Consider the following 12,375-nt stretch of genomic DNA (forward strand, 5'->3'; position numbering starts at 1 on the left):
AAAATAATGCCAGAGACTGCTCCTGCCTAAATAGTCATAGTCAGCTATGCCTCTGGATGCAGACTTGGAAGAGAGACAAGAGGACAGTCTTGTCTAAGCATTGTGCTAAGCAGCTTCCCTGCCTTCAGTGGTTAACACTGTCTTACTGTTATACTGAGTTCCATAATTACAGTTCAGTTAGCTGATGGGGCATGTGTAGTTAGGCAAGTTCAGTTAACCAGCTTGCTCTAGGGATTAGATGCCACCCTCCTGGGTGCTGGCATTCCAAGTAAGCTGTCATGCTCACCTAGCTTTTATGTGGATGCTAAGTATCCAGACTCTTTCCTGCTGAGCCAGCTCCTCAGTCTAGTTTTTTTCCTATGGTAGAGCAACGAGGTTACAGGAATGCAAAGTCACTCAAAGGAGAGTTAAATAATTGTTAAGACATGAGATCAAGGCAATGACCAAAATTCACTTAAAGCAAAAACCCTGGACTTAATTATAGTACCCAAATGCACAGCAACAGAATTCTAGGACCAGGCTATGTCATTTTTATTAAGATAAAGATAACTGTTGTTGTTGTTATTATTATTCTCTCTCTCTCTCTCTCTCTCTCTCTCTCTCTCTCTCTCTCTCTCTCTCTCTCTCTCTCTCGTGAGTATAAAGGTGGGAGGACAATTTGCGAGAGTCAAGTTCTCTCCTTCCACCATGAGGGTCCTGGGGTTTGAACCGAGATTATCATCCTCAGTAGCAGGTTCCTTTATCACTGAATCACCTTACCGGCCCCTCTTAGCTATTTCTTACATTTTAAGAAACAGTTTGTAGCTGAAATTTCACTTAGAGACCAGACCCACCATCCTACCTCTCTCCCTTCTCAACCTAGAACTTGTGATCTGCCCCAGCCTCCCAAGTGCTGAGACTAAAGGTAAATGCCTGCACACATGTCCTGTCTTTCTTGAATGTGAACATCTCCATGTTTGCTATGTAGTGCATGAATAAAATCTCCGATTAAAGAAACATTTATTCTTAAGACAGTTTTATGTAGCCCAGGCTGCCTTGCGCTTGCTCTGTAGTCAGAGATGATCTTGAATGTCTGACCCTTCCATTTCCCAAATTATGATCAGAAAACCTTGAACCACATGCAGTTATGTGGTGCTGGGATTGAACACTGGGCTTCATGCATGCTAAGCAAACGCTCTACCCACTGAGCTACAGCATCAGCTTGAATTTAATCTTCTTTCGCTGCATTGATGCCTTTTGGCCTTTGTAAAGTTCCCACTCAAGAGTTACTACGAGGAATTGTCACACAAACTTCTTCTGGTTCTTCAGACTTCAGCAAGGGCACCTCACTGCCCTTTCTAGCTACAGCCTGGTGTAGTCAGGAGGCAAACGGTGCCAGGTTGTTTGATGGAGAAGGAAGAATCGTGCAGCGCAGTGTATGATGGGGATCCCCGAGCACAGCTGTGAGGAGAGGGAACTCACAGGCTGCATTCTAGCCATTGGCATCATCAGGGTGGAACATGTATAAATTCAAATTAAACCAAATTCGGGCTTCATCTCAAGCACAGTTCTCAAACTTACGGCATAGCGGATTTATAGCTATGGCTGCTTTCGGACATGATCAGGCATGTGCGTAAGATCTGAAGATGTTCTAAATGGAAATGGGTTAAAAACTTTCCCCACCATCTCATAGTTCATTGCTCACCTTTTTCACTTAATTGTTTGATTTTCAGATTATTCTTACATCAAGCAACCAACAGGAATTCAGTCTTCCCACGTTTCTGATCCCCAGGCTGCTGGGAAATCCCATCCTCACAGTAAGAACCACAGGCCCCATAATCCCCTAATATCACCTTTCCCAACTTCACTAAATCCTGGATTATGTGCAAATTGTAGGTTTGATCTGTGATCAATATGTTCAATGCCCTTCACCCTGGTGACGCCACTGACAAGTGACAGATGCAAGTAGGAACAGGGCGAAGGAGGAGAAGTCCTGGGTGGACACTGCTGTCTCATGAGATGTTTGCTTGCTACACGGCCTCTGATGGAAGCTGTGCCCGCATGCCAATGATTGGATTATGAGTACCCGTGATTTTAAATCAGCTAGTTCTCTTAGATGCAAAGACTAAAGTTAAGATGCTAGGCAGCCACGGGCACTCTTTTGAGGACATCATATGAGTGTCTACAGAAATAATAGTGGGCCTTACATTCAGCACAAATAGTCTGAACATTTTAAAGATTGGAGACTTTTAAAGTTTCCGGGATCTATCTATCTATCTGTCTATCTATCTATCTATCTATCTATCTATCTATCTATCTATCTATCTATCTATCTATTATTTTTTTTCAGTTAGCAATAATGCTGCCTTCACTAGTATAGAGGGATTAAGCAGTTTCTTCCAGTGTCCAACTAATAAAGCACTATGCACTCTGAAAATCCTAAAGATTTTTCTTATCTATATGTTTATTCATTTCCCTTTAAACTAGCAACACCAAGACTGTTAGTGTTGGATATGGGTTAGACAGCATCATAAAACAGTGTAAAAGACCCCATTTCAAACATCTGCTGAATATTGTCAGGCACAGACATTCATAGGTGGATCTGTCAATCATGGACCACAGTTGAAAATTCCACCTCTTACAACATCAATTCTAAATAAAGATCCATCTAAGTTTGATGAACTTTATAACTACTTCAAAAAAACGGGCTTGCAAGTGCTATGCCGTTAGCTGAGGTGCAACTCAAGCAAATGATTGGTCTAGATGTCTCATTGGTAAACAAGGGCAAAAGTCCTTTGCAATACAGTTGCAGGCTTACCTGAGATTGTGCATTGACATTCGCTCCATTTGTAACCAAGACCTTGACCACCTCCGCTTGCCCAGCCAAAGATGCGATGTGTAAGGCTGTGTTTCCTTTCTGTGAAAGGAGAGGCAAGATTCATTAGCTCAAGAGGCATATGCTCGACGCCTCTGGGATGCACAGATAACGGGGCTGATGAACAGCCCATGAGAAAGATCCCTTTGTTCTTACTGAGGGTTGACCCTTTATAGAACCAGGCAGGTGACACCGAAAGCCCCGAGTCCATGATACTGACCTTTGTGGCTGCATCGACGTTGGCTTCTCTCTGTAGCAGCTCAGAGACCACTTCCACATGGCCTTCTTTGGAAGCAAGGTGGAGTGCGTTCAACCCATTCTGATGAAAAGTGAGGGAAAGGGAACTGAGAATGAGTGCTCAACAGTCCGCAGCCCGCCACATGCTCTTCAGGCACCCCCCCCCCCACACACAATTGTCCCCCATGGGTGAGAATGTGGAGCGGGATTAAAATGTGAAGACTAGGGAAGTGGCCGTTATTTACTAAGTAATAGGAATCACTCATCACTATAGTCCTGCCTCTTCTGGCATGCCTTGGACAAGGACCGATAGTCTGACAACACTGGGCTGGAAAATTTACCATCGATGAAACTGAGCTCCTGACAGATGGAGAAGACCCTTGCCAACATTTCACAAACATTTAGGGAATCGGAGAGTTTTAACGAAAATGCTAACCAACAAGAATACCACAGCTGACCTGGTTGCAGATGTTGATGTCCACTCCATTTTTGATGTAGTCGAGGGCCTTTTCCAAGTGTCCCGCTCGAGCTGCTCTCAAGTAACTCGCGTTGGCATCAGACTGAGGAGAAAGAAGGAAAAACATTGTGGTGACCAAGGTAACTGATGCATCTGTGGGCCAGCACAGCTGGGGAAAAGCCACGGGACTATCTTATTGCTGGCACTGAAACACTAAACATTTTTTAACAAGTGTAGAGAAATAGGGCAAACTCTTGGCCCAGAGTTTGCTACACTTGCAGAGGATTAAGGTTCGATTCCCAGCACCCACACAGTGGCTCACACCTTATTTAACTCTTGTTTCAGGAGATCCAGTGCCCTCTCGGGGCCTCTGAGGGCACCAGGCACACACACTGAGCACATACTGACATGCAGGCAAACATTCACACATAGGTTAATAAAAAAAGTTCCAAGCACACAGCTTTATTCCTTTTGAGAGATCATGCCATATTCTCAACTGAGAGATAATTTCTCATGAACTGTGACCACCTTAAATCAATACACAGTCTCCAAGGCAAATCCTACAGTGTCTCAGGCACCATATTAGGAACACCCAGCTGCTCCCTACCAGAAGTTCACAACTGATGCCATCTTCCTGTGTTTATCACGGCTGACTTTTCACCTGATGGCTTCCCAAAGCAAAGGGGACGTTTTCTTTTTCTGCACAGCTTCAGTGGGTTGCTAATGTCCCACCACACTTATATGAGCCTATCCTGCAGTAAGAGCATGTTTTTCTACATGAAAAGCATGCAACAAAGACACGTTGAATTTACAGGCAGTGAATTTTCTCCATGGTTTTAAGCTAGTTGAGGCCACTGCCTGAAGAACAGCGTATGACGTCTAAACAACACGAGACAGCTATTTCACTCTCTGAAGGCTATTCAACCCTACCACCAACAAAGGCAGTGAAAGAGGACAATCTGATGGTGGACAGAAACCACAGCAGAGACAGGCCTGCAGAATATGGGAAGGAGTCTGTTAGGCACATCTCAACTCAGAGCAGGATTTCCTGAAACGGGATCCAGAAACATCTCTCTGCCAGTTAGAAACACAATCATGCAGGGAAAGGCTTCTAAGAGAAATATGCCTTCTAACCATGGAGTGACCACTTTTTCCAAAGTCCCTTTGAATGCCTCTCACTCTTTGAAGCTCAGTAAAGATACTTGAAGCTCCTAACACAACCATTCCACCTAGTGTTGGGCACTTATCACACAAAAATATAGGTTTTAAAACACCTAACCTTCTCCCACACAGACCCATAAGCCTCAGAACAAGCAAGGGTAGATTAGGAAGCCTGTGTCTTGGAAGCCACCAAGATGGCAGTCTTTGAGGGGCACCCATTGGGCCTGGCACTGTAGCCAACATGAAGGAAGTTCTGGTTTTCCAAAGGGTCTTTGTTTCTATGGTGTAAATAAGTGAGCACTGACTTGCTAGGGACCTCCCAGGAGAAGGGACTGCCCCCAGGTCCCTGTCACCCTCCCCTGCACCCTAGTAAGCCTCACTCTGGGGGATACCCTTTACGCCTCACTACTATTAGCATTTTGACCTGAGTGGCCCTTCTGTGGGGCCTACCCTGCACATTGTCCAACGCACACCTTCCGTGCTCTGTGCCGCTCAACGCCCCTTTGTGACAACTAGACATGTCCTCAGAATTGCCATCTGTCTGGAGGGCTAACCCTCCTCAGAAAACAAATAAAATGCCTTCCTTCAAGACTGTAAGTTTAAGGAGGTATCAGTCTCAGGCCTGCTTGGGTTGCCATATGCCCCGACTTAGTGTAAGGAAGAGACCCTGTGTGTGACAGCCACCTTTTCTATTTCCCTTTATCTAGGAGCAACCTTGACATATGGCAGGTGCCTGTGAAGGTTTTGTGACCGAGTCGATAAATACGTACATTGGACAGAAATAACTAATAATCAAATTTACTTTTAGAACAATAGAAGAGGCCTCCATGGCACTCATAGCTACAGCCACACAATTTAGCTTGAGAATCTGCTCTGACCCCAAGATGGATGCCAGAGATCAAACACTGTGTGTCAAAGCCAGGGCACTTGGAGAATGCCAAGTACTATCAGGGGGCTGGAGTCTTCAATGAAAGCTGAAAGTTATAAACTAATTTTCCTTTTTTTAAAAAAAATTATTTATTTATTATGTATACAACATTCTGCCTCGATGTATGCCTGCACGCCAGTTGAGGGCACCAGATCTCAGTATAGATGGATGTGAGCCACCATGTGGTTGCTGGGTATTGAACTCAGGACCTCTGGAAGAGCAGTCAGTGCTCTTAACCTCTGAGCCATCTCTCCAGCCCCCTAATTTTCTTCTTTTAACTCTCACACACATGGTTGACCATATCCACCCCAAGACATACGGATCTTTCCTGTTTATTCCATATAAACATAGGCTCAATTAGGAATCAAGAATACTTAAAGAGATGTGGGGCCTCTCCAGGTATACAAGGGTGGGCTTATTTAATTATTCTGTGCTTGCCTTTATTTTTAAATAACACTAAAGACAATTACTTTCACGGCATCTACTTGATACTAGTTATTCTATTGCTAAAATAAAATCAGATTTTGCATTAAGTATGTAAGCCGTTTACACAGGGTATATAACGAGAAGGTGGCGGTGGAGAGAAGATGTGTATCTTAGAGTTCCAATCAGTCATTTTCCAGGAATGCAAGGAAAAGCTGTGTGTAAGGAGGCCTTCTACCAAGGGAAGGGTTTTTTTCCTACACCCAGACCAAGCCAGCTGTGCAAGGTCTAGGTGCTGTCCTAGGGCCTGCCTGACGATGTGTGGGTGCCTCTGCGTGGAAAGGCTGTGTTGCTGTCCTGGGAAGAGAAGAACGCCAATCTGTCTGCGCATCTTAGCCGCCAGAGGCAGGAACTGGGAGCTGTGCACATGGATTCCCACTCAGGGACCTAAAAACTGCAGCTCAGGAGGCGAAAGGAGCTGTGATGATTCAAGGAAAAGAGCCTCTGAACCGATTCCAGATTTAAAAAAGATCTGGCAATTCCGTACATGGCCCATTTTCTTAAAAAAAAAAAAAAAGGTACTATCTAAGTCTCTAAAGCAAAACACACACAACTAGTTTGAACCTGGATTTTTTATTTTTGTTTTTTATACATCTATCTAAGGCATGATACTAGTCTCGTCAGACTAGTGAAAGTATCAACTATTTTCTGTCCTTCAATTACTGCTTGTGGTCAGCTTTTATGGTGGGGTTCCATTCTCTTTCAAACCGTGTGTGCTGAATAGGTACAGTGTTTGTGGGTTTTTTCATACAATAATTTTCTAATATAAAACTTACCTAGCATTTATGTAATATTAGTTGGAAGAAGTCTGTATAGAGCATGTGCCTGTTATGCAAGGGTTCTATGAAAATACTGTACCATTTTATAGAAGGGACTTGAGTACCCACAGATCTTGGAATAGGTGGGGCTAGGGTATCTTGGAATTAGTGCCTGTTAGACACCGTGAAAGGAGTGTACATCCATGTATGCCCTAAATCATCTTACACATATGGGTTGTACATACTGCATATGTATATGTAATTTGTACCCCATTTTATGTATCTCAGGAGGCGAGGGTTTTGTTTTGTATTTAAAAACTCATGATGTATTGATGACATACTCTATTAGGGCTGGTGAGATAGCTCGGTGGATAAGGGCACTTTGCCACCAAACCAGACAACATGGGTTCAATACCAACTCCCTGGAGCTGTCCTCTGATTCCCACACGTAAACAGTGTGTGATCCCACCTCAAGTAAATAAATATAAAATAAACCTTTCCAGTGCACATCTTCCAACTGTTGCTTTTATCTAGAGACCCTGGCACTAAGTGGTTCCTTGAGGCTGCTTATTTGTGGCCTCAGAACGCCAGGATCAAGAAGGGATGGCAGTTATTTTCCCTGTTCCCAGCTCTTGGTCACACACAACACCATTGCCCCTGTCACAGGAGAGCAATTTGCTCCTGCAGATTTGAACAGAAAATGGTGGGGAGGATGGGTAACAAGAGAGAAAGCCAGAAAACAGGATCAAAGACAGCCCCGTAGAAAAACTATAACTCGGAACAAAGAAAGAGAGTCCCATAGAAAAACTATAACTCAGAACACAGATTTATTTAAGTTCAAGGAGTTTCTCATTTTTTTCCCCTTAAAGCTGTTTGAAAGCAACTCAGTCCATCCTCCTGCCTCACGTAAGTGTGATTAAGTGTGAGCTGCCACACCACTGCTCATCAGCACAAAGGAGGATCTATCTCTCTACCTCCATCTCGGTACCCTTTGCTCTCCTCCTGATATACCTCGTATAAGGCAGCGGAGCCAAATAACTGGCCCTTAACTTGATGCCACAGCCTGATAAACCCATCATGAGCTGACAATATTGTATGTCGGAAATGATATATGTAATCCACCATACATCCTGGGTTTAGCAGCACGGTCTCCTAGCAACACAGTATCCTAGCAACGCAGTGTCCTGGAGAATACCAGTGGTTCACCCTGGTGATCAAGCAGTTGAGTGGGAGCTGTGGTTCATTGCCATTGTGTTATAAAAGTGCTAGGATGCAAGCAGCTAGCCCAGAAAAAGAGCCCAATTAAAAACTGTAACCTTCATCTCTGCTGGTTGTAGGTAGCCTTTTGTACCCTCATAGACTTGAAAAATGTCATTGCATTTGTTAAGTCTGGATCCTCTGTCGTACCTACATATTATTGTTTTCTTAACATTAAAAAACTCTTTAGCACTCTATAGTAGGCTTATTATCCCATTTAAATTCTTACCTTCTCAAATAACTAGGCTTATCCTTAACACAGGCTATAGGATATTTTCTTTCTTTCTTTCTTTCTTTCTTTCTTTCTTTCTTTCTTTCTTTCTTTCTTTCTTTCTTTCTTTCTCCCTCTCTCTTTTTCTCTCTTTTTGTCTCCTTCCTTCCTTCCTTCCTTCCTTCCTTCCTTCCTTCCTTCCTTCCTTCCTTCCTTCCATCCTCTTCCTCCCTCCCCTCTCCCCCACTTTGTTTCTTTAAATTCTTGGACATTCTATCTGAACAATGCCCCTTCACGCGTTGTGTTTAAATAGGCATCTAAAGATGGCAGCTGACTATGTTCATGGAGGGAAGTCAGGCACAAAGAGAAGCTGAAGTCTCCTGCACAGTTAGCCACATAGAGGAGGTTACTGCATATAGAGACGGGGCTCAGAGATGAATGCAAACAGCCAAGCAGCACTGGCTTTCAATCAACTGCCAAGATCTAAGGAACTCTGTGAACCTGAAAATCTCTTTTTGACATAGTTTGATGGCTTGTTTCCTTGGCCATCTGTTTAGACAGGAAAAGAATATAGAAATCATGTGTCTTTTGTCAAGGAAACAGCTCAAGGGCCAGGTAAGGAGAGGTGACTTCTCATGACGCACAGTGTGTCAGTGATGGGGATGAAAGCCACAGAGCCTTTCAAGAATGTAGTGTGGGCTATGGATTACTGCCCTAAGGATGGGCTTCAAAATTAGGAACTAAGTGTTTATATCAGCTGTGTGGAGTGGTTCACACCCATAATCCCAGCACTTGGGAGGCAGAGACAGGAGGGGTGCTGGGAGGTTGAGTCAAGTCAAGAGTTGGTTCTCTCCTCCCATTTTTACTGTAGGTTCTGGGAATTGAACTCAGGTTGTCATTGAGCCTCGTTGCTGACCTGCGGTCATTTCATATACATTTAACCAAGAAAGGAATCTTCTTTGCAGAGGCAGAAGTTTCACGAGCGAGAGTATCTTGTCCAAGGAGACACAACCTGCCTGGATCACAATCCCATACTCTCCACATCAGTGCTTTCCATACTGGGATCTCTGTGGCTCTGGGTTTGGGAGCTCGGGGCGACCAAGGCTCAGTCAAGCCACTCTAAGTGCCTGTCTTCAGTTCATTCCAAGGCCCTGTGCCTTTATCTGCTTCCATGTCAATGTTGGAGGATTTCCTTTCAATTGAAATCTCCTTTAGAAAGGGTCTCTGCTTCTAACTCAGCACCTCCTAGCCATTTACTTCTAACTCAGTGTCTCCTACCCATTGGATGGAATGGTCCTTAAAAACCTGCCCCCCACACATACTTCCAATCTGAAGTAAGATAGGGACACTCTTATTGAAGGCAAGCTAGACAACTTATCATTCCTGGACTGACCCTCGCAGTCCCCTAACACTGTGGCCTCACCCAGAGCCATCCCCCTGCACACCCCTTTCCCACAGCAACAGACTCAAAAACGAACGCCGAAGTCCAACTCAAATAGCTCACGTTTGTTATTTCAGATAGATTAGACTCCTGTTCTCACTGGACCCCTGCCATATTTTCTCTGTTCTGCTTATGTACGAGCTGCCAGAAGGAGGGATTGTAATCTTGTGGAAGGCTGGCCCTTATCCTCTAGCTTGAGGGTGCGGTCACACCGACAAGGAGAGTTCTGCTTCTATGGGACAAACCCACAGTGATGAATCAACATATTCAACATGAATAGTTCCACAACCTGGATGTGCAGGTGGGGCAACTGGAAGAAGAAGCAGGACTTCGGAGGCATTACTTGGTTGGTGAAGAAAGCAAAGAAAGGAAGATTATGGAGGGTCCAGAAGTAGAAAGAACAATCTCTCTGGAAAAGAAGAGTATAGGAAAAGCTGCTGCTTGTTGGTTCCCAGCCACCTGGCTAGCTTAGACCCAAAATAATCACATAGAAACTATATTAATTAAATCACTGCTTGACCCATTAGCTTCTTTTTGACTAACTCTTATATTGATTTAACCAATTTCTATTAATCTGTATATCGCCATGTGACAGTGGCTCACCTGCAAAGTTTTGGCAAGTCTGATTCTGGCAGCGGCTCCATGGCATCTCTCTGACTCCGCCCTTTTTTCCTCTCAGAATACAGCCTAGCTTTTCCCTCCTATTTCTGTTCTTCCCTGCCATAGGCTCAAAGCAGTTTTTTATTCATTAACTAATAAAAGCAACACACAGACAGAAGGACCTCCCACACTAGAAGAGATTCCTAGAGAGAGACGAAAAGTGAAGGGGGCTGCAGGGAAGGGCTTTCCTGACCCCGGATAAAAAGCGAGGATTTCAAAGCTAGGATGAGGGCTCCAAGTCAGCCTCTAACCTGTGCGATATCCCAATCAACTGACAGCATAAACAACAGAGGTCATGCCGCCAACTTCCATGCCCCAAGAGTGCCCTCTCCCCACCCAACCCAGAGTTCCCACCCCAGAGAAGGAAAATCCATTTTTCTCCGATAAGATGTTCTGAGGAAGGCAACTTAATTGAGGGATCCTGGATCGGGTTATCACTCAAAGACTGGTTTGTCAATAGTCACAGTAGCCAAGAAATAAAATCATAGAGTGTGTCTTTATGGGGAAAACAGATTTAAAAAACATGGTGCGCATACACCCTGGAATCCTATTCAGTCATAAAAAAAAGTGCAACGTAGGGACATGGATGGATCTGGGAGATGCCGAGTGAAACATGACAGGCAGGAAAGGCACATGCCTTATGACCTCGCTCACATGTAGATTTGTTCAAAGCCAATCTTGTTGGGAGCAAAATGCCGGTTAGGAGAAGGTGGCGAGTGTTGGGGGGTGACCGCACACAGAGAGGCTAATTAGCAGGGGCTATGCTGCAGTTAGAAGGCCTGTGTTCTGCTGTGCTACGGTACAGGCAGGTAACCGAAGTGAGCACCGCCAAACTGTGCACCCCAAAAGACTGAAGGAGAATTCAGGGTGTGCTTTCACCACAGAGGTAATTGTGGGGCCCAGGCAGACTGGCCACACATGGGGCCCAGGCCACACAGCTGCCATAGCAGGCAGTACCGGGGTCCAGGAAAAGCTATAAGCTGGCACCACCCACCATCCAAAGGAAATTCCTAACATTCTAACTGTTGTAGATAGGATCACCTGTTAACACACACCCATCGCTTTTCACCAAATGTCAGTTAATCAGGGGTCCTGAACCTTAGAAATCCCTCACCCCTACCTTTGTTACTATAAAAATCCAACTCCAACTGAGCTCAGGGCTCTCCGATCACTTCAATATGTTGGACACAAGAAGAGTCTGAGTTTTCAAACTTGTGTAAGAATAAAGGCTCTTTGCTTTTACACATAGGACTTGGTTTCCTAGTTGGTTTGGGGGGACTCCGTGATCTGGGCATAACAGTAATGAATGGTTAAGATGGTATCTATGACAGTAACCTTGACATATCATTGAGCAACAAAGACAAACACTCACAGACCTCAGACAAATGTGTAAAACTCTGTGCCCACCATGAATTAAATAAGAACATGCTTAGGTGTGCGGATGAATGTGAGCTGGAATCTGGGAGAAAGCATCTAAATGGAAAAGCAAGGCATGTGAGAGGCATTCTAAAGACATTTTAGTTAGTGTAAAAGAATGGTAAGGTCTTAGGCAGATGTAGCACACACTTCTAATCTCAGCACTGAAGCTCTGCCTCAACACACACACACACACACACACACGGTGGGGAGATTACTTATTTACACCCAAATTAAAAATCTGGCTTTCAAAAGCATTTCAATTTTTATGTGCCATGACTTTCCCTGCTCTTTTATGCCCCACTTTCCAAAGACAAAATGCATATTCAGACACTGAAGACATGGGCCTTTCTTAGAGTGTCAAACTTCATTGATGAATAAATGAACAGGTGCATAAATTATTCTTGTTCAAGAAAAGCCTTTAGAGAGCAGGGCAGCTGCCTACTTATCAAAACTTCAGATGTCATTTCCAGCTTTGAAACAAAACTAGAGCTACCTTGTAGAACTTTTCA

General features: G+C 44.2%; 1 protein-coding gene across 28 annotated transcripts in view; it reads right to left on the reverse strand.

Moving 5' to 3' along the window:
- The window catches only part of Ank3 (ankyrin 3), a 431,439-nt gene that overhangs the window by 194,928 nt on the left and 224,136 nt on the right, over positions 1–12,375 (reverse strand). For all 28 annotated transcript variants that reach the window (XM_075980047.1, XM_075980046.1, XM_075980043.1 and 25 more), the window contains exons 2-4: positions 3,550–3,651; positions 3,075–3,173; positions 2,798–2,896 (exon numbers count right to left, since the gene is read on the reverse strand). In XM_075980047.1, coding sequence (XP_075836162.1) covers positions 2,798–2,896; positions 3,075–3,173; positions 3,550–3,651 — 300 coding nt within the window. The remainder of the gene's footprint in view (positions 1–2,797; positions 2,897–3,074; positions 3,174–3,549; positions 3,652–12,375) is intronic.

This window comes from Microtus pennsylvanicus, chromosome 7, assembly GCF_037038515.1.
Source record: "Microtus pennsylvanicus isolate mMicPen1 chromosome 7, mMicPen1.hap1, whole genome shotgun sequence".
Lineage (NCBI taxonomy): Eukaryota > Metazoa > Chordata > Mammalia > Rodentia > Cricetidae > Microtus > Microtus pennsylvanicus.